The sequence below is a fragment of the Elgaria multicarinata genome, chromosome 2, assembly GCF_023053635.1.
Source record: "Elgaria multicarinata webbii isolate HBS135686 ecotype San Diego chromosome 2, rElgMul1.1.pri, whole genome shotgun sequence".
Classification (NCBI taxonomy): domain Eukaryota; kingdom Metazoa; phylum Chordata; class Lepidosauria; order Squamata; family Anguidae; genus Elgaria; species Elgaria multicarinata.
Genome location: NC_086172.1, coordinates 28,557,501 through 28,580,601, shown reverse-complemented (window position 1 = coordinate 28,580,601; position 23,101 = coordinate 28,557,501). Strand labels below are relative to the sequence as shown.

The following is a 23,101-nucleotide window of genomic DNA, read 5'->3' as shown; positions in this document are numbered from 1 at the left end:
GCAATATTTATTGCAATATACAGTAAGTCTAATAAAGGCCTTACCGAAGTGAAAAATGTAGGCCATTACACAGAATCCAAATACTTAATCATAACTAGAGCTGTGTATTTTTCACCAAACTAATCTGTCTCTGTACAACAAGAAGATTTTAATTGCATATCAGGGTTGGGTAAATTCCCCACCCCATCAGGGCCGCATTTCCTCAGGGGACAGCAGTTGGGATGCATTCCAGCAGCGGGTGAGGCTAAAACAAAAAGTGGGCTGGGCTAAAACATATACATACCCAAACACATTCTCACATACACACACACTTGACTTCTGCTCTGTGTAGTGAAAAAGGAGCTCCCAACAGGAAAGGTTCGGGTTGAGGGAAGCCTGCTGGTGGAGCAGCCACCACTTCAAGGTCCCCGGAGCTGCCAACAGAACAGCTGCCTTTTTACTTTCATTCAGCGGTTTCCTAGGCAGCCTGGAAGAGGGAGTCCCACCCACCCCTTCTCACCGTGCAGCACAGAAACGATGGGATCTAGCCAGTGAAAAAGAGAACGATATCTTTCTCCATGGCCAGGTTATGGTACCTGTGCTGTGCAGTGAGAAGGGCACTCCTTTCCTCTCTGCAAAGCAGAAATGATGAGATTTGGCCATGGAGAAAGGGAGCAATATCTTTCTCTATAGGCAGATCACATTATTCCTAGGCCAGAAGGCGAGAAGAAGAACCCCTTTCTCAGCATGCAGCACAGAAAAGCTGTGAGATCCCTCTTCCCTGCTGAACAATCAGCAATAAAGAAGGCATTGCTCTGTCAGGAGTGCCTACTGCCAGGAGGTCGTAGCTCCCTAGGGAGCAGGCTTTCCTCACCTTCACCTTTCCTGTGGGGAAAGGTGAAGGGCGATGGAAGTGTTCAAGAAGTGTCACTTCAAGGCCCTCCTGGTGCCTTGTGGTAGCAGTTCCTGGTGGAGCCAGATTTCCTCTCCACTACCTTTTTTAAGGAGGCATGGCGTCACGGAGGAGCAGGGGGCTTGGCTGAACTTCAGTGGGCTGCACAGGAAGGAATGGAGGGATGGAATCCAGCCAGAGGCTCCCAAACCACTATTTTGTGTGCGTGTGCGTGCATATATCACACACACATACACTCTACATATTGATGATAAAGTCAATTCAAATCTCTAGTTCAATGAAGAATTTTGAGTTTAATTTTAAATTCATATTAGGGCCTGATCTGATTATATCTAAACTATGAATGACACACTGCAACAAAGAAAGCGATATATTTGTTAAGTTATTAGAAATACCACTTCTCATTTGCACAAATCCTGAAGCAGTTTACATCACCACCATAAAACAATAAACGTACAATAAATTCGTAATAGTACAGTATCAGAGATCGATTCAAAGATAGTTCATGGCTGAGGGAAAGCCAAAGTAAAAAGATATGCTTTCAGTAAACGCCTAAAACACACCAGCGTTAAGGCCTGATGTACTGCAGAGGGGAGATTATTCCATGGGCTGGTGGGTGCCATCACAGATAATTACACAGTTAAAAGATATACAACCTATTCCTTTGCTGCAGTGTGCCATTTATATAATTCAGATAGTGTAGGGTGACCATATGAAAAGTAGGACAGGGCTCCTGTATCTTTAACAGTTGTATTGAAAAGGGAATTTCTACAGGTGTCATTTCTATATATGGAGAACCTGGTGAAATTTCCTCTTCATCACAAAAGTTAAAGCTGCAGGTGCCGTGCCCTCTTTTAAATCTGGTCACTCTAGTATAGCTCCTGCAGCTTTAACTGTTGTGATGAAGAGGAAATTTCACCAGATTCTCCATATATACAAATGACACCTGCTGAAATTCCCTTTTCTATGCAACCGTTAAAGATACAGGAGCCCTGTCCTCCTTTTCATATGGTCACATGGTCACCCTAAGATAGTGCAGCTTGCAAGATAATAACCTTCAATAGCTTACTGCTCTGGGGTAGGTGGGATAAACTTTGGCATATGTGGATTTACTTTTACTAGCTGAGACTACGGCCGTAGCTAGACCTAAGGTTTATCCCAGGATTGTCCTGGGGTCAAACCTGTTCATCTAAGTGCCACACAGGGCATCCAGCGCTCAGGCAGGAACAAACCCAGGATGATCCTGGGATAAACCTTAGGTCTAGCTACGGCCTACTTTTACTCACTAAGACTGGATCATGTGACACCAGTGCTTCATCAGCTGCACGGGCTCCCAAGTCCATTTTCAGGCCCAATTCAAAAGGTTGGTGTTGACCTTTAAAACCCTATAACAACTTGGGGCCATAGAGTATCTAAAGAAAGATCTCTTCCCATATGTACCTGCCTAAGGTCATCTTTGGAGACCCTTCTCTGCGTATATAAGTTTTGAGATATTAATTAGTGGGGTTTTGTTTGCACTGATAAAACAGATCTCAGAACACATTTGCAGCAATACAGGTGCCATGCAAGCATTACAATTCCATTCTAGTTAAAAGGCAATGTTTAGATGTGTGCAAAATATATATATATAGAACTAAGCAGGGCCAGCCCAAGGCAAAGGACAAGGAGGCAGCTTGTCCCCACTTCAAATCCAAAAGCCAACTGGAGAGGCAGCTGAACTTTAATTTAAGACTGGTGATGGGACAATTTTCTTCACTTCACCTCAGGGAGACAGGCTAGTTTAGGAGTTGAAGAGTAGAACACTTAGGTGGAAAAGATAGACATCATCCCAGGCCAGCAACAACAAGCACTGCTCTCGCTGGAGCACCAGCTCAGGAGGATGGGAATGGCTGGGAGGGGCTGTTAAAGCTGACCCCCATCCCCCCATGCTACCTGAGGCAGCCACTTCACTCTCCTTAGTGGGAGGCTGGAATTGTAGACAATGCTCTGGAAAAGTTGCTATTGACCTGAAGGTTTTTTTTCCTAAGTCCTGCAGATTGGTGCAGTCTTCATGAGAAGCTGGATATTGGATGAAGCATTCTGTCAGCAAGATTCTTCAGTACTTCCTAACAGCAAACCCATGAACTAGCAGTCAGTAGCATCAACATAACAAAAGTACATTCGTATACCAGCTACAGTAAGGTGTCTGTAACAATACTGACATATTTATGACATCATTATAATGCTCCTTATATGTTGATACATTCTTGGTGCTACTGTACAGCTCAGTTAATCTGCTCTTTTTTAAAAAAAAAACAGCAGTTCCAAAATATTTTTGGAACTGAAATAGCCATCAGCGATTTCATAAAACTAAGAACCTGTGATTACCCTTAAATTTGATTTCATTAAGCAAGAATAAAGAAACATATCAATTTTAAATGTTGAAGTCTTTTATATGCCTTCCCTTTGGAGGCCCGACTGGTGCCAACATTGATTTCATTTCGACACCAAGTAAAATCATGGCTTTTTAACAAAGCCTTTAATGGTTAAATTCACTAAGACGGCACATTGTTTTAACTGTTTTAACTGCTTTTAAATTATATATTGTTTTAACTTGGTTCACAGTTTAATTTGTTTTTAGCTGTGTATATTTATAGTTTTATACTGTATGCTTTTATCTGTACGCCGCCCTGAGATCCTAATGATATAGGGCGGGATACAAATGTTTTAAATAAATAAAATATTAACGAATTAAGTGTTAAATACACTCTGGGGGCAAAATGGAAAAAAAAACCATAATGTGGGAGGCTGTTGAGAGGGCAAGCTAAGCTACCAGTGTTGGCAGAGGAAAAGCCAAGAATTCTTCATACCTATGAAGGAGAGAGTTTCTGCTCCTGGATATCTCATTGTGGAAGGGGAGGTGGAACCGAAGACTTAGGTAAGATGACTAATTTATTTAGGAGGCAAACATTCAAAACCTCCTGAAGAAGATGGAGAAAACGAGACCAGAAGCTGGGCCCTGCCTTCTTTCAGGTACCTGCTCTTCCAATCTTTGGGGTAGTACAGAAGATAGACTTGGCACTAAACATGATTCAAAGATGCAATCTCCAAATTGCTCCCTATGTACTGTTCACTCCATAGACTGCCAAGTCAATTAATTAATTAATTAATTAAATAAATAAATAAATAAATAAATAGCTGAGCTTTTTTTCAAATGAGGTGGGATGAAAATGCCCCCTGACGACTAATTCCTTGTTCAGGGAGTCCAGCATTCTAAAGATCTTTCCTGGGAGGCTGAGGGTAGGATTATGCCTTAGTTGCAAATAAAATACTAGATGATGAGGGCTCTTGTTTTATTTTTAAAAACTTCATTTTTTATCTTGTAAAGAAATCAAGCCGCTGCTGCACAGAAGCCCACTTCCTTAGTAGAACACGTCATCATGCTACGTGCCTGGTGGAGGCTAGGCTTTTACACAAGTTATTTTTTAATGAAGAAAAAAGCCTTCAATACCTTGTATTTTATTTGAAATTAAGCTTTGAATACATGTACCACATGTTCAAAGCAAAAGGTGGAACAGAATTCAATTTTCCTTAATAATATTCAGAGATGGGAAATGAAAGAGATTTTCAATGGAAGTGTTATTTGAACATTTATAATTACGTAATGTTTCATGCATGTATGGCCACAGAGTGGCAGTAACTTGCCTCATATACTGGAGACAGTATGATCTCAGAATGAATGTGACATGGTTAAATTCATGTTGGAGAGGTTTTTCCCTCCTGAGCATGCTTTAATGATATATTTAAAACACAGCACTGTTCAATATAAGAAGTTAAGATTTCCTAATGCCTTTTATACAGCTAGGAAATTTGAATCTTTATGACATTAAATAATAACTAGTTGCCAATAATGCTTGCAAAACAAACAAAAAATAAGATTGATGTATTGTATATATGTTAAATAGAACATGATATAATAGATCACTTTCGTTGTTTAAGAAATTGCACAATGAACATCTTTTTTCAATTCACATACTAATTAACCAACTTATGTGTACTTTAGAAATACAGATATACACTGAATAATGACTGACAGTTATTGTTCCTGAATGGCAGTATGAATCCCTTCACTTATGTGTTGTACCCCACCTCAATCCAGAGGGAGAAGCGGGTAACAAATAAATAAATTTATTATTATTATTATTATTATTATTATTATTATTATTATTATTATTATTACCGTTTTCATCTACTGCTCGTACACATGCCCCTTTTGCTAGTAACTCCTCAACGACCATCTTCAAGCCATTCTGTGCAGCAATATGAAGAGGTCTAGAAAACATAACATCTATATTCAAGTACCATTGTGCATATTTCAAAAGGTTTACCAGTATATAATGCAGAGAAAGTTCAAGTGCTCAGAGTACAAGTTGCTATAAAAACATCTTTGAAAAAATTCAACTCACTTTTTTTTAAAAAAAGAAAGAAGCGAATGCCATATTTTACACATTATGTGAGACTTTAATAACATTAAATGTTACTATTAGTGCACAGTAAATTTTCATTAGGTTATACTTACGTCTGTAATGCATTGTTTTTTGCATTAATAAGGCTCTGTTCTTGTATCTTCTCAAGTATCAACAAGGCACATTTTTCATGTCCCTGGAATACATAATACATTCATATGTTGAATGTGCTATTGCAGTTTGGTTTTTTGTAATCTGTTCATGGCTAATTATTAATAATATGAGCAAAAGAAGAGTGTTCTGCATATAGGAACTGGAGGACTATGAGCTTTTCTACACAAGGTTATTAATCCCCTGTATATACTTTCGGTTTCATTGTAGAATTGAGAACCGATCACTACACAAGGCATTTTCCGCTACATAACCTCCAGATGGCACTGTGGCATAGCGCAATAGTGCAAATACACAAGAAGAAATCACACTTCCTTTCACTTTCACAATTTAATGCTGCATTTTCCCTGCTCTTAAAAAACTCTCTGAAAGTACTGGTTAGGCACAGAAGCAAAACTATAGAGAGGGCCATGCCTCATCTAAAGAACCTATAAACAACCATGGCTAGGGAATGATGGATGCATGATAAATGTCTCATGTAGAAAATCTATGTATTAGGATGAGAGAAAGAAAACGTCTGATCCTTATCTATTAATATATGCAATGTTACTCTGTATCCTAATAGTGTGCCCCTCTCTATGTGCAAATAGCCCTGCATTTCTGAGTGTGTGCGTGTGGATGGGGTGGGTGAGAATGTAGACAAATAGGACTCCACCAATGGAAGAAACATTCCAGATTTGCCAAAAGTACTGAAGGACCAACTGACTTCTTTGCCTATCCTATGTAGCCTATAGCAACTGCATGCATGCTAACCATTAGCCTACTGCTTTCTCCCCAGTGAAGGCTACCACACTGTATTGGGGTCAGGGGGTGGGCACAGTCAGTGACAGCCACCCATGGGCCCAGCAAGCACTGAGGTTTTACCCCAGGACAGAGTAGCATAAGCTGGCCATTCCCCACACCAACCTTCTTTGCTTCCTAAGCCAACCCTCACCATTGAGCTCACAGGTTGATTGGAATGCCAGATCTTTCAGCCAGCCAAGATATGTGGTCATATGGCAGTGACTACAGTAATCATTAGGTACTTACAGCCATGGGTGCCCTGAACTAGAAGGCATGAAGGCATGAAATTGCTGCCCCAAGGTACCCCAGGGTGAATGCCACCCACAGCAGCACTGGGCATTTCTGCCACCATTGGCACCTCCTGGAACCAATAGAAAACTATGGGCTTAATAATTCACCCCAAGCCTATTTTATATCCAGCCCTTCCATTGCATAACATCTTGCATATAAATAAATTAGAAAAGGTCAACTTTTCAGTGACAAATTAAAATGAATTTTTCCTTGAGAATGAGGGAGGCAAAGGAGAACAAAAGCATTGTTTGGGGAGGGCTGTTTTGGGTTTCTTTTTCTTATTTAAAAATGTACACCGCTGTTATTCTCCCCCCTGCCTAAGTCATGTTTTATCATAATCCATTATGCATAATACTAAGTACTAAAGCTTTAATATTATTACTAGCTTGAGTCAGCTTAGAATTCTATTGGCTCCCAAAAGTTTGCACAAAGTGTTTTCAGAAAAAGGCTGACTGCAAATTCACACAGTTTGTATTATGTCTCCATTGCATAAAAAGCCCCATTTAATATTTGTCTCTGGTACAACTACTAATATTTCTTTCATATTCCTTTTTGCATACATGAACATGCATACATATATACACACAAATGTTTTTAAACATACTTTACTGCTAGCCAAGTGCAAGGATGTATTCAAGTCCTTATCCTTCAAAGTTAGATCGGCCTTGGCGCTGTTCACCAAAAAATCTGAGATACAGAGAAACAAATTATGCTATAAGATTACCTCTGCAATACCTGTTAATTTTCTTCCATCTCTATTAACATAATTTCCATAGAAGCCCACAGGATTTATTTAAGATGTTTATTAGCAACTCTTAAATCAAAACAATAAGCACTACAATATGATACAATAGATCACAGCAGAACTGAATAAAATACCACAGCAAAAAGCAACTACACTTTAAGATTATAATCATAAACACACTAGCTATGCCCATAGTGGGACATATTTCTGGCCCACTTGTATTGGCTGCCTGTATGTTTCTGAGCCCAATTCAAAGTGCTGGTTTTAACACCTATACAAAGCCTTACATGGCTCAGGACTGCAATACCTGACGGAGCATGTCTCCTGACATGAACCTACCTGTACACTGCACTCAACATCTAAGGTCCTCCCCTCTGGGTACCTATTCCAAGTGAAGACTTTTATTTTTCCCAGGCATTTGGCAGCACCTGATGAGTTTTAATCAATCCCGGATTTGTTTCATGCTTTGGCGGATTGCTCAAAGTTGTTTTTAAATGTATGTTGTCTCTGTGTATACTGTCTGGTTTTTTTTATATGGTTTTAGATTTTGCATATTTTGTTTTTAATGTTTTTAATCTGTAAACCACCCAAAGAGCTTCAATTATGGGGAACAACAAAAGTGTAAAATAATGCTAATAATAGCATGACTTGGCAAAGCCCATCATGGCCATCTAGAAAAATCGCCCAGAGCAAGAAAAGAGAGACAACAACAACAATAATATCCAGTAAACATGTGTATAGATTTGCTACAAAACACCTAAAAGGCCAGGGCAAATAAAGGTTTTCACTTTGCACCAAAACAAAAACAGAGATAGTACCAGATGAACATCCCTGGGAAGGAAATTCCAGAGGTGAAATGCCACAACAGAGAAGGTGCAGTCACTGGTCACCACCCTTACTTCGGAAGGTGGAGCGGGGCCTCAAAAACCAATGGTAGCACCCAGGTAAGTTCATGTGGGAAAAGGTGGTTGTAAGCTGTATAGGCCTTTATTGATCAAAATCAGTACTTTGTTTGAATTGTGCTCAGAAATGGACCAAAAGCTAGTGTAAAAGTATTTGCAAACTGGTGAGGATTGTATTCCATACGCCCAGCTCCAGTTAATAAATGTGTTGTTGTATTTTGTACTAACAGTAATTTCAAAGGCTCCCCACATATAGCATATGGAAGTACTCTATATCACCAGTGCGCAGATAACTGTGGCCAGGCTATCACCTTGAGATGATGAAAGGTACTTTGTGTTACAGATTGTATCCAATGGTGCCTTTCCACTGATGGAAGCAGCTCCATCAGCAGAACTAGGAGGCAAATCCTTTCCATTTTCCACTGCAACCCCACCCCCCAGTACACTATGGGGGGCTGGGAAACACCCAGGAGCAGATTTTGGGGCAGCACAGAGGGCTGCAGGGGAAAAGAGAAAGGCAGAATGTTACGTCACACTAGTGGTTTAACTCTATATGATTTAACTCACATAGACCACATGTAATTGCACCCCAAAATTATAGACCTGATCTTTCAGGGGGAGCGCAACTCCATCCAAGGACTGGACTCCATCCAGTCCAATAGCAGTTACAGTGGGACACGCTTAAACACGGTTATTCATTTAGTAGTTTGGTACTATGCTTCTTGCGGCATTCTTTGAAGAACCGCCAGAGAAACTACACTTGGGGCAGCAATTACAAGACTGGAGTAGACCATTATTCATCTAAGCTACTAAACTGTAGCAAGTTTGCATGGCTGAATGCTAGCTCTTCTCCCACTGCCAAATGAAGGAGCTCAGTGCAACGCAAAACCTTCCACAAGCAGGATATTGCCATTTGTGTTTTGTATCTCACATATTCTAAAACCAGCAAGGCTATACAACTATACGTCAACCTACTGAAAGACATAGCACAGAAGTGCTTAGAAGTGAGTTTTGAAAGACCTGTAAATGTCACAAACAGGAACAATTTTAATAGTATGAAGATTGCTTCCTCTTGCCAAATAGATATGTAGAATATCTGTAGACTTGCACAAAGGTATTAACTTTTACCAGTTCCCCCCCCCACAAAAAAACCCAACCACCTACCTACAGCCCCTACATGACCTTTTTCAGCAGCCATCGTAAGTGGTGTTTTCCCTGAATTATCTGCAGCATTTACTTGTGCATTGTGGTTTAAGAGAAGCTGCAAGCATTCCACGTGATCAGCAAAAGCTGCTGCATGTAGTGGTGTTCTATGAGGAAACACAGCACAGTTAGAGCTTTCTCAGACTCAACAGCAATAAAATCAGATTGCATCAAATGGTAGAGAGAATACATACCGTAGGTAATTAACCATTGCCTAAAAGCAGTGAGGCTCAAAAAACTCAAATGGGTAGAGAGTTTCCAAAAGTGAGGAACCACAATGGAGAAAGCCCTGCTCCATGTTGCCAGCCACTTCACCTCAGAAGATTGGGGCACTCTTAGCAGGGTCTCTTAGGATGGTTGGGCAGGCTGACATGGGAGTATTCCCCATAATTTTAATTTAATCTACTTGAACACAAATTTGTCACATGGAATTCTTTAGCAGCAGCTCAATTGAAAACATAAAAAAGGAAGCATCAGATGATAAACTCTAAAGACACTTTAAAAGATAATGAGATGTTGGGAACAATTTCGATCTTGCCTCCTCATTAACATTCCATACTAGCTAGAGTCATCGCTCTGGGCATTTCAACACTGGCACTATTCCTGCGAAATATTATGACATTTAAAGCAGTTTATATTTGTTAAGAGGCCCATGATTCTAAGTTGTGAGGCATCGGTGTGCAGCCACTTGTACAAAACAAGAGTTTATGACATTTGAGTTTATTTACTAGGCCCTAGTAACTAGGGCTTTATTTGCTATCTAGTGTATTGTAAAAATAGTAAGGCTTTTGATATTAGGTAGGCCCTATTTGGGTGACAGGAGAAGGAGGTAGGCTACACATGACAGGCATCTGATGAGCCAAGGAAGCACTAGGCTTCTGGGGGAGTATGGGATCTCAACTATATTATGCTAGAATAAACCTTGGCGCAGCAACAGCTGTCACTGTGGGAGCATAAGATTGCAGTGTTCCTCATATATAATTAGGGAGAACAGTCTTCAGCCTTGAATAAACTAACTAAAGAAAAAGTAGTGAAGATTTCTTTATTATCGAAGTAAACATAGTATTTTTTAATTGTGTTCAGCAGTAATCCTCTGAGAAAGCCATTAACCCATCTTTTTAAAGAGTTAATGGATTCCATATTTCACACCTATCAGCCTGTATCCAATCAGTGGGCTTTCGCTGCTGGAAGCATCTGGCAGATGTTACTACTATCAGTGAATGAGGAGACACTTTCCAGGGATTCCTCCCTCTTCCTGCAGTCCCCAGCACCCACCATTTGCTCTAGACGGTTGTAGGACCTTTTGGTGGCATGGGGAAATCAACAAAAATTGCCTCCCTCTGCATTCTTCCGAAGAAAGCCTCTGCTGGATCAAAGAGCCTTCCTTCAGTGGAGGGACACCAATTGGATGTATATCATTTTTAACTTGTTTGATGTAAACAAAACCCAAAAAACACCTCTTTATCCTAGCAATTCTTACCTTCCCTTTTCATCTTTACAATTGACAATGCCAGCACCAATGGTCCCAATGAGTAGTGATGCACAATTTTCGTGATCGTTGATTCTGTTAAAAAAAAAAAAGAATCGTACACATTGAAATTATCCTTCTAATTCTTCCTTTAATAAACATAATTTATTCCATTCATTTTGTATCATATTTAACTATCCTCTCCCCATGGTTTGTACTTCTGACTCAAAAAGCCTTTGCCATAATACCTAGGGCCAGATCTTTGGCAGCTTGGATTAACAGATTGCTCTCTCCATAGCATGGGCTGCAATATGCAAACACATAAACTATTCAAATTGCAGATTAAGCTGGTTTGCATATACATCTCTTGATTACTTACATGAGTGTACAGTAAAACATGTGCAGAAGGGGGGGATGCGGTTGGGTCTGCTGATGCATACAAGCTATACCATGACAGCTCTTTCACAAGTTATGATGAACAAATATAGGGCAAGGGAGGGATCAGTAGCACAATCCCACTTCCCTTTTTGGGAAACTTGTGGCCCTCCAGATGTTTTGGCCTACAACTCCTGTCATGTCTCATCACTGGCTAAGGAGCTGTAGGCCGAAACTCTGGTGGGGGCTGTAGGCCGAAACTCGGTGGGAGCTGTAGGCCGAAACTCTGGTGGGAGCTGTAGGCCGAAACTCTGGTGGGAGCTGTAGGCCAAAACTGTTGGAGGCCCATAAATTGCCCACATCTGCTCTATGAACATTCACTTCACACACACACACACACACACCATGAACTGAAATGTGTGAACTGACATCATAGAGAGGCATTTATTTCACGTGCAAGGCGATAAACATCTTATCTGTGAGGATTACTCTGTAATGTCCTAACTCAGCTTTACATTTGCAGTGTGAGGAGCTGCTGCAGGGCAGCACTGTCACTATTTATTCCTAAATGTCTCAATGAAACGAGTGAAGTTACTCCAAGCAATGCTTATTAGGTGGTGTCCTGCTACTAGATGTGCATGGATGATGATGATGATGATGATGATGATGATGATGATGATGATGATTTATTGCATTTTTATACCACCCAACAGCTGAAGCTCCCTGGATAAATTCCACTGACCAACAGGTTTTTTGTGCATGAACAATTAATTAGGTAGAGGATTGCAATCATGGTGTTTATCACTTTTCGGGACCCATTTCTGCTTGGTACTTCAACTTCTCAAGTGATGGTTTCTGGTTCTACTTATTCAAAAAAAGTGGCAATTTGGGGCGGTTCTCAAGGCAATATTATCCAACATACCTCAGTCAAGACTAAAATTACCAGTTTAGAAGAGGGTTTTGTATTGTTTCTATTGCAAAGATCAGAGCACAACTTGAAATCAAGGAACAGAGCACGTAATAGAAAATCTGACAATCAAAAATACAAAAATTATGGTGGTGTGTTCTCACATAAGAATACTACAATCATTTCTAGGAGAATGTATTTCTTGAGGTGACAGAATGGCATAACTTGAGTTGACATAACACAACAATTGAGGTGACAATAATTTGACAACTGAGGGAATTAGGCAGGGCTGCAATATTCTGGAATCCACCTCTCTTTTGGCCTTGTAATAACTAAACCACATTTCTGAATTTGCCCTAACTGCAATTAACGTTTTGCATTCAGTTATTCAATGAGGCTATTATGTGAAAAGTATTCATTCCTACTATTTGCTAAGGAGGCATTTTAACACTAAATGGTTATGTATATTGTTGGGTCTGAAATGATCTGAAAAAAAACCCCATGGTTTCCAGAGCTTTACTACTCTTGTACCACCAGTTTAGCTTGACATATAGCTTAAACCATAGGAAGAGGGATTTGATGCTGCCGTTTCTACTTACACAGCACAGTGCAATGGGGAGAAAGGGTTTCCATTGAAGTTGCGGAAAGGTTTCTGTTCCAACAGTACCTCTATACAGCTTTCACTACCTGTAAGAGATGAGATGATTTCATGAAACAAAAGCAAGACAGTGCTTTGGAGTGTTTGTAACTGAAATAGACTCTATAATTCAGATTAGCAAGTGAACATATGAAGCTGCCTCAGAGTCAAACCACTGGTCCATCTAGCTCAGTACTGCTCACTATAACTTGCAGAAGGATCTCTGAGACAAGAGGACTTTCTAATTTAGCAACCAGAGGTGGGGTGGGCAACTTGTGGGCCTACAACTCCCATCAGCTCTAGCCAATACAACCCATGGTGAGGGGTCATGGGAGTTTTGGGCCAAAAATCTGAAGAGCCATAAGTTGTTCATCCCTGCCCTAAAGTCTTGGGTAATGCAAACTAAAAACATAAAGGAAGCTAGGTGGGTGGCTACAAGAGAGAGTGCCTTCTCAGTTGTTGCTCCCCGCTTGTTGTGTTTCTCAGAAAACTCCTGCTTCCGATGGGAGGCAAATGACTCGGCTTGCTAAGTAATCCACAAAGCTTTTATTGAGCAACAAACGTCTCTTCTACCTGAAGACAGTCTAACCTCTTGGAAACGTCCCCCTAGGCAAAACTACGCAAACTAAGCAAGACAGTTGTCCACTCAAGAAGAATAGGAAGCCACTTCCCAAATGCCTGTAACTTCAGAGAGCCTGGTGCAAAGGCAGGTTCTGTCGTAATTGAACCAACTTTCTCACGCCTTCCTTCCGCCCCGTGTGTTTGAGCTTCCGACGGACCCTAGCATCAGCTAGCTTGTGTAGGATTTGGCCTTGAGGAGATAAGCTCTGGAGAGGGCTGAATCCCAGCTGGGGAATCGCCTGTGAGAGCTTCCTCCCCCACTGGTACAGGCTGGCTGGTATCTGGCGCTGCGTCTTCTAGTTCTGAATCTGATTCTGATTGATTACCTGAAACATCTTCTCCCAAAACAGGGGCAGAAGGGTTAGACGTGACACTACTTAAGGAACTCTCCAAAGAGGCTCACCTGGGGCCTATGTTGTTATCTTTTCAGCCCTAGTCAAAGACCTTTCTTTTCTCCCAGGCCTAGTTATAGAGACCTAGTTGTAGATTTTTGTGGCTGTTTTATCTATTTTATATTTGTAACTGTTTGTATGACATTTTAGTCTTTTAACTGTTTGTAATCCACCCAGAGAACACTGGTTATTTGACTTATTAAAATATAATAAATAAATAAAGTTGCCCCCCACCACTTTTTAACTTTAAATGCCACATAAAGTTTTATTTCCTCTGTGCCTGGAGTTAATTCATGGTTACTCTCCCATCTGCTTGTCTGAATGCACTATTGAAAATTCAGAAGAGCCTACCATTATTGTTTTTATGTCTTGTAATCTCACTTTCCACCCAGACCCTAACACATGATACTAAGTATAAGCTTGAAACAAAATATTACCATTATAAGAAGCCCAGTGCAAAGGTGTGTAACTCTGATTATCTTTAAAACTGTAGTCCTCTTCTGAAAGCGCCAACTGCATCAATTCACTCAGCCATGTAGCATGACCACGAGCTGCTGCGTAATGTAGAGGTGTCCTGCCTCTGGCATCCCTACACAAAATCAATACTTCTTGTTCCAACAGCATTTGAACACATTCCTCGTGTCCGGTCATAATCTGATTAGAAACACACAGACACATTAAAATAATTATAAAGCAAAGATTCATTGTAGTAAAATAGTGTTAGTGCAAGAGATTTTTTTTTAAAAAATATTTTATTTAAAGTGATACAAAAAAGGAACGAATACAAACAATCCCCTAACAATTAATATCAAACCAACACTTATCTGAATGTGTATAATATACAAAAAAGAAAAAAGAAAAGTTGATTGATACAACTTCTAGGGGAAGGAAGCTTAATCGAAGTAGAAAAAGAAAAATTAAAAAGAAAAAAAGGAGACAAAAAAGAAAGAAGAAAAAGAGAAGGGGAAAAAATACCAAATCATAAATGTGCTATATTCCTTCATTTGTTGTTACAATGTCCATATATTCAGAGCTAAAGCAAGCATACATTGTTGCACATTGTTAATGCAAGACATGTGGGTTGTTTTTGGAGTTGGGTGCCCTATATCATACTCCCCCAACCTGATGTCCTCCAGATGTGTTGGGTTACAACTCCTAGCATCCCCCCAACCAGCCATGCTGTAGGACTACACATCTGGAGAACACCGGTTTGGGGAAGGCTGCCCTATACACTGTGCAGTCAATAAGAAACCATCAGTTCTGTTTATGCTTCCCATGCATGGAAACAGGGCTGTGGCTTTTAAGGATACGGTCTGCCTTCTCTGAGAGCTCAGTGCAAAGGAAACCATTATGTGTATACTTCTGAAAATGGATGTCCCTAGCTTCTTTAAAGTGCTATTAATCTACCACTTCACTCACCTGAACAAATGAAATTGTTCACATCAGCTAACTCACCAACAGGTCACTGTGCTTACCATCTCAGGCAGATATTCCAATATGAGAGATGATAAAGACTCAAAGCTGTGTTGTTGAATGGTGAGACATTGCAGAGAAAGAGAGCGAGGCATTTTGAAAGAGCTACTTGTGCAGATATATGCTCATCCTTTCATACTGAAAACACATTTTAAAAATGTTAAAACTTTCTGAAACTTGTCCAGGCATATGTGTGTGTGTGTGTGTGTGTGTGTTATTTCATCATGGTCATTTTCCAATGAGCACTCATAAGTATCACACCTAAATGCCAACGTGTTAGTGGCGCATCTGAGATTGCTGGGAGTTCTTTCAGCTTTCCTAAGATACTGTTTGAAGTGTAAGACTGAGAAACAATAAGCTGACCTTGATAGCCAAGCAAAAACACTTGGCTGGCAGAGCCCTGCACAGAACGGATGGGGGTCTTGTCCCTGACCCCACACTGCATCTCCAAAATGCAGCTCAAGGTCAACAACACTTTCCTGTTTCTGTTTCCAGCCTTGGAGGTGGGGATGAAGGAATCATTCCTGGAATTCTGCTGCATTTCTGTCCCCCTCTGAGCTCCTCCAAAACACAGTGCAACTATAGGGATGATCCCAATTCCTCCCCAGCTCCAAAGTTGGGGGGAAGGCTTGTTTTGAATTGTGCTTCCAAGGCATTGCATGTGCTCTGGAGTCATAATACCAAAGCAGCATGCTCCATCCCTCCTCTCCAGTGTGCACTGTTGTTGTTGTTATTACTATTATTATATTTATTTGTATCCTTCTTTTTGCCCAATACTGAGCCTCAAGGTGGCCTTACAAAGTTTAAAACGTACATTGAAAAGGAAAAAAGAAAAAACACGTTTAAAATACACAACAAAATTATAAGTCAATTAACATAGACAGATTATTCTCCAAAGGCCTGCTGGAACAAACAAGTTTTAGCCTGCTTCTGAAAGCCCATCAAGGAGGGAGCCAGCCTAGCTTCCCCGGGAAGAGAGTTCCAGAGCACTGGAGCAGCCACCAAGAAGGCCCTCTCCCATGTTCCCACCAAGCGCGCCCGTGAAGATGGTGGGACTGAAAGAAGGGCTTCTCCAGAAGATCTCAAAGCACGGGCAGGCTCATAAGGGAGAATACAGTTACTTGTACTGCAAAGCTTTAGTCACATTTTCTTCTCACTAGTTACAAATTTTAAAGCTTTTAAATGTAAGCACATTTTGAAAAACACTTTGCAATGCAAATAAACACCTTGGTTTAATTTAAAAAGGAAGGCAGTTGGGAATGTAATATCATTCCACTACATGTATGCCATTTCCCCTTGTGGTTTTCTGGATCATAGACATTCTCTTTTAAATAACTGCTTTTCAGGAAATGAGAATGTAAGTACTGCTTTGCTGGATTGGGCTGAGAGGCATGTAGTAGAGCAGATTTCAACAATGACCAGCCAGCGGCTTCTACAGGCTCATTGCTTTTCCTGAGCACCTGGCATTCAGAGAAGACTGACTTTTATGCTGCTCTTTTATATTTTAGACTAAAACTTGGATTCTTTGGTTGGTTATTAGGCACATTTCAGGCCAAAAGGCAAAAGGCAAACGGCAAAAATACAGGACAAAATGTTCTAAAATCAGCAGTTACCCCTCGGTGTAAAGCAGTGCACCCCAAGATATCAGCTGCATCCACAGAGGCTTCTTTTTCAAGTAACAAGGAAACCGCATCTATGTGTCCATAAGCCACTGCCAGCATCAATGGAGTTCTAAGAAAGGAGAGACAAGCATAATGTTATCCTTATTTCCCGGTTCTGCGCTTTTAATTCAACATTTAATCCAAAACTATCTGTTATTTTCTCCGGCCGTTTTTCAATGACAGCCAGCATTACTGATTTGGCCAACTTTGGAAAGCCCATGTTCTTTTTACCATGGCCCTTACAGTGATGGTTATTTTCAAAGTCAGAAGACAATACCTTCTATGCATGTAATTAATTTGTGTGTGTGTGTGTGTTTTAAAATAAATGGTAAAGAATGCACAGTACAATTTTCATTGTTAAGCTGCTTCCAAGCTGTAGCTAACCATATAAGAAATAGAAGTAACTATTTTTAAGAATCTATTGCATTATTATGATTCCAGTTCCTGGATACTAACTACTTTGAGCAACAGCTGCTGCATTCAGCTGCTATTTCTCCCCTCTCCACTCAACCTCCCTTCAACACTACATGTAACTGCACTGATAATACCAATCACATCTGGGAAGGCATGAGATGGAAACCTCAGGTACATCTGAGAATGTGCAACTCATTGCTGCACAAAATTTATTTATTTATTACATAAATAAATAAATTTATTACATAAATAACAAATTATTACATAAATAATAATTTATGTAATAAATTTATGTAATACATAACAGCGCCAACACTGTTATCTTTCAGGCGCCAGGTCAAGACTTTTCTCTTCTCCCAGGCATTTAACAGCTTTTAACAACGCTAAGTTTGTTTTTTAACGGACCCCAGAACTGTTGTTTTTAAATGGATACTGTTGTTTTTATACTGTTGTTTTTTATGTTTCTGGTGATTTTTAAATTTTGTATATTTTTTAATGTTTACTGTTTTTAACTTTTGTAAACCGCCCAGAGAGTTTCGGCTATGGGGTGTTATATAAATGTAATAAATAAATAAATGCATTTATATCCCGCCTTTTTCCCCCCAAGGAACCCAAAATCATCTATAAATCAGGACAACAGAGCTCCATGTCCAATTTTTATGTATTTTATTTAAAATATTTCTAGGCTGCCTTTCAGAGCAGATACTAGTGCTTAAAACAGGGGGTGTAGCCCTCTAGCTGTTGTTGGTCTACAACTCCCATAATCCCTCACCATTGGCATGGAGGCTGGGGTTGATGGGGATTGCAGTCCAACAAAAATCTAGAGGACCACACATTCCCCACCCCTGGCCTAAAAGATTCACAATGTCACTCATGTCACACAAACCTAGCAAAACAAAGTAAACTTACTGTCCTTTGGCATCTGTTACATCGGGGTTATCTGCTACGTCTAATAAAAGCCGTAAACATGGTGTGTGTCCATTGATGACTACAAAGGGGGGGAAAAACAATTAGCAGGCTGCAAATAACTGAAGTCTAGATGTGCTTTGCACTTTTATATCTAGTTATGCACAGCTGTTCTCAAATTGTAGGTGGTCTTTCTTCAGTGTGTCTAATAGGAAATATCTCTATAAGGAAGAAAGAGATGTTCTCTAATTTAGCAATTCAGTACATGGATTTGTAAGTAGTGGGGGGCTTCTAGATAACAGGAATCCAATAACTAAAAGATCAACTGTTCTAAGGAAAAGTGTTGAAATGCACAAGGGCGTGCACACCTGATAACAAAAGCCAAATAAATTTGAAGCAATCAAATCAGATTTTGGGCTTCCTTAAACGAGTGATTTATACCACGTTCATGACTGGCCACGCACGGATGTTCGCGGATCATTTTGACGACACCATGAACCTCCTAAGACGTTGTGAGCCTCCCGATCTTTTCCTAGTTTTACTGTCACAAAATAAACCTCAGAAAACCTGACATTTCTGAGATATGTTGGGTTTATCAAGATGTCCCATTGAATTGTACAGGCCACGTGGTAAGGAAACACGATTTCCCCCATCTGAAAGTCTTCACTATCTGTAGGCCAGTTCACATATAACCGTACATCACTTGATGACTTATTTATTTATTTAGAGTATTTTTATCCCGCACCTCAGCCAAAAAGGCTCCCAGAGCAGAAAATAAGTTAAGAGCAGCAGTAAAATGACTTGCAGTAGAATATATGAAGTGCCGCTCACTGAAAAGCATTGCGTTTGAACTGACAGGTACAAAGTTCTTGGGATCAAGAAATACATAGCTGAAAAAAAGCATTCTGATTCTATATGACATTCGTGGTACAAAAGCTTTCTATACAAAAATAATCATTGTAGCACCTATTAAGAATTGTGTGTTCTGTTTGTTTTCATACTGTGCAGATACACATACTGGAAAAACAGCAGTATATATCCAATGCTACACCAAAGCATGAGAAAAATTTAAAAAATTGTAATCAATAGGTGAGCTAGTGTGAGTACAGAACACAGAGTACAGAGTACAGTACAGAAAATTCTAACACTCTGTTCAGACAACAGGCTCAACCATGATGGCCGAGTGTTTTGAGAAAAACATTATGGCTTAGTGAATTGTGTGAACCATGACTTAGCGTATCGTGTGAACAATTCATAAACATGGTGGCTACATGACTATGGTTTAAACACACTCACTAACCATTTGCTGCAAAAGGCTTAGTGGCCTAACCATGGGTTAGTGTGTTATCTGAACAGGCCCTAAGAGTCTAAGTGATGGAAAGTTGGAACTGGTAATATTCTTAAAGGCTAAAATTTACTGTAGATATATGTTTAAGATTTCTGGCATTGGGAATGAAGTAGGTGTCAATCTAATTCTATTTTATTTTTACTTGAGGGTTTCCTAACATTTCAGCCAGAAGAAGAAAAGGGCTTATCTACATTATAGTCTAGGTCTGCCCATTAGTGATGAATAAGGGGAAAGACATATGCAAAGAAAGTGAGAATGAAGCGCCATCTGAGGGAGAGTAAGAGACAGAGAACTTTACATTTCCTTCTGCCAGCTCATTAATGGAGTTCTTAAGCAGAACATTAATTTTCCAAAAAGACTATAATTAATTTCTCTCACCAACTGTTTAAAGCTGCGACCACAACCCAATGTAGTGATGTGAGCACATGGGTGAGAATTTTGTGCCCGTCCAGAGCTTGCAGTTTCTGATGCAGCTATTTCCCACTGTCAAAAAGGCAAGACACACTGCATTTTTAAAAGTGACTTGGTTCTTTGACAGAGACAAGTTCTTCTGCACAAGTTGTTCTCTCCTCTGCATGCAATTCCTTTTGCCTAGTAGCCAATATGTCAAAATAAGAGCATCTCACTTACCTGAGGCATGAAGAGGGGTCCGTTGGGTGATATTATCTTTGACTATGACGGAAGCACCCTGGTTGATGAGAGCTTCAACACATTCAGTGTGTCCTTTAAACGCAGCCAAGTCTAGGGCAGTACGTCCCTTTTCATCCTTAATATCCAGATCTACCAGAGATTGAAGAAGCACTTCCAAGGCTTGATGATGACCATTATAGGCCTAGAGGACAAAAATGGATACATCAGACTAAAGCATTTTAGCAGCCATTTAAGTGTGGCTGCTACTATAATTACAAGTGATCACAATGAAGACTGTTCATGTTTACTATATCAGATTAAATTATAGTTTTCCCTTTTTTCCCTCCAATGTGACATTGTTATAAAATAGAATGAAAAACAGGTAAAGTAAAATCACTTGTAGGGACTTTAGCCCATTAAAAAGAAGTGAAAAATGGGTCAGTGATTTTTGAAAATAAGTTAAGAGACAAATGCCTCCAATAGAAGAAAATAATTTGAGTAAAATAAACGAGAAAATGTCACAACCGTTCATGCTCTAAAATTCTCTGTGCTTTCATGAAGTTCATTCACTGTTCAAAGTGATTAATTAACATTCTGAAACTTTAGCAGCACAATCCTCTATGTTCCAATATGTAAATTTGGGAGTACTCCCTAATAAGTTGAGATCTATTGGAGAAGCCCTCCTTTGCATCCCACCAACGTGAGACATACATTATGGTGGGATATGGGAGGGGGCCTTCTCCGCTGCGGCACCCCAGATGTGGAATATCTTTCCCTTGGAGGCTCGACAGGCAGCAACGCTGGCTTCATTTTGGTCCCAAATTAAAAAAACACAGCTTTTTATCAAGGCCGTTGCGGGCTAAATTCTCTATGGCTGCACATAGTTTTAGTTGTTTTTAATTGTTTCTATTGCTTTAAAAAATTCTACTGGTTGTTAACAATTTAATTTTTTTTAACTATGTATATTATTTATTGTTTTACGTTGTTCTGATTTTATCTGTACGCCGCCCTGAGATCCCAGTGATATACAGCGGGATACAAATGTTTTAATAAATAAATAAGTGTATTTAGGATAGCAGCTGAAGAAGAGCTTTTTAAAATATGTAGTCAGGGCTGAGTTTAGACTGTTTTGGCTGGGTACAATTGAATAGTATATTTTTTATGGTACTTGTTGAATGACAACATAATACTCAGTACTCAGTTAAAAGCATTGTGAAGATTTAGAAAATAATAGAATTCTTGGGTATTCACTATTCAATGTTTCAAAATTTACTGCACATGAATACAATTGCCACACAAGCAAAGATAAAGATCTCTTGTGGACAATAAATCCTGCTGGGTGTTCTCTGCACATATCTAGCTTGGTTAAGTCAGCATTTTGGATTTGTCAGTTCAGTTGATGAAATATGACATATTTACACTGAAGGACCAAACACCAGTATCTCCATCTTGAATTCGATCTAAAGTCTTATTTGAATTATGGCTGACAAATTATAGTGTTTCAAAAAATACAAAGGATTAAGAAGTGTAATTATTTCCTTGATGTACAATTTTTTAATATATTTTTTAATATTTTTTGATGGTTTTAAATTTTGTATACTTTTTTTAATGTCTGCTGTTTTTAACTTTTGTAAACCACCCAGAGAGCTTCGGCTATGGGGCGGTATATAAATGTAATAAATAAATAAATAAATAAATAATAAAATAATTAATATTCCTATTAATGTTAAGGAGAAGAGAATATACTGGAAGACATGTATTACAATTCATTTTGAGTTTAATGTTTTAAGAATGCAATCCTATGCATGTTTAGATGGGGGAAAGTCCTACAATTCGTAGCATTTGGCTGGGGAATGCTGGGAGTTGTAGAACCTTTTCCATCTAAGCATGCATAGGATTGCACAGTAAGTGTTTGAAATAGATTCTTAGTTAAAGATTGGACAATTTTCATGTTTATAGTCTTTTCTTAAGTGATCGATATAAACTAGATATAATAATAGAGATCAAAGCATTCCAAATTTCCACAATGTTAACAATTCCACCACCACCTAAGCTAAGAGTTGATTTTTATTTTAGGACTGAGTCAAAACAGGCTGTGAACCCTCCTTTTGTTGATATTTGACCTTTATAGAAACACCTTGGGCATCTTGTACCCTTTGTACAGGGGAAGGAAGCACATCCCCACATTACCTACACAATGTAGGCACCCTTCAAGTACTTAAAAGGTTGTCGCATAGAGGAGGGCCAGAATCTCTTCTCGATCATCCCAGAGTGCACAGAATAATGGGCTCAAGTTACAGGAAGCCAGATTCCAGCTGGACATCAGGAAAAACTTCCTGACTGTTAGAGCAGTATGACAATGAAACCAACGACCCAGGGAGGTAGTAGGCTCTCCCACACTAGAAGCATTCAAGAGGCAGCTGGACAGCCATCTGTCAGAGATGCTTGAATGTGGATTCCTGCATTGAGTAGGTGGTTAGACTTGATTATCTTATAGACCCCTTCCAATTCTACTATTCTATGATTCTGTCCCTTTCTTCCTATGCTCAAAGGCTCACAACACACATTCAGAATCTAGACAAGTTTCCTCATGCTGAGATAAAATTGTATTGAAAAGCCAAGAGGGAAATCATTAAGGCTGCTTATAGCCATAAAAGCACCAAAAATTAACATGGGGATGGGAATTTTCCATGTCACAAATCTCACGTTTTGCGTCTTTCCCCCCTTTTCACCAAGAAATCCTATATATATTCTTTTTATTTGTTTGAGGGGTTTTAATGTATTTACATTTTTAAAAATAAATCCTATATTATAGTGAATTCATTCTCTGAGTGTGA

The 23,101-nt window shown here is 39.5% G+C and overlaps 1 protein-coding gene across 6 annotated transcripts in view; it reads right to left on the bottom strand.

The window, feature by feature from the left end:
* The window catches only part of ANKRD44 (ankyrin repeat domain 44), a 165,073-nt gene that overhangs the window by 7,422 nt on the left and 134,550 nt on the right, over nucleotides 1–23,101 (bottom strand). For all 6 annotated transcript variants that reach the window (XM_063116225.1, XM_063116226.1, XM_063116221.1 and 3 more), the window contains 10 exons: nucleotides 20,265–20,466; nucleotides 18,290–18,368; nucleotides 16,919–17,036; nucleotides 14,270–14,486; nucleotides 12,782–12,869; nucleotides 10,913–10,996; nucleotides 9,394–9,539; nucleotides 7,187–7,269; nucleotides 5,451–5,533; nucleotides 5,112–5,203 (listed from right to left, as the gene is read on the bottom strand). In XM_063116225.1, the coding sequence (XP_062972295.1) occupies nucleotides 5,112–5,203; nucleotides 5,451–5,533; nucleotides 7,187–7,269; nucleotides 9,394–9,539; nucleotides 10,913–10,996; nucleotides 12,782–12,869; nucleotides 14,270–14,486; nucleotides 16,919–17,036; nucleotides 18,290–18,368; nucleotides 20,265–20,466 (1,192 nt within the window). The remainder of the gene's footprint in view (nucleotides 1–5,111; nucleotides 5,204–5,450; nucleotides 5,534–7,186; nucleotides 7,270–9,393; nucleotides 9,540–10,912; nucleotides 10,997–12,781; nucleotides 12,870–14,269; nucleotides 14,487–16,918; nucleotides 17,037–18,289; nucleotides 18,369–20,264; nucleotides 20,467–23,101) is intronic.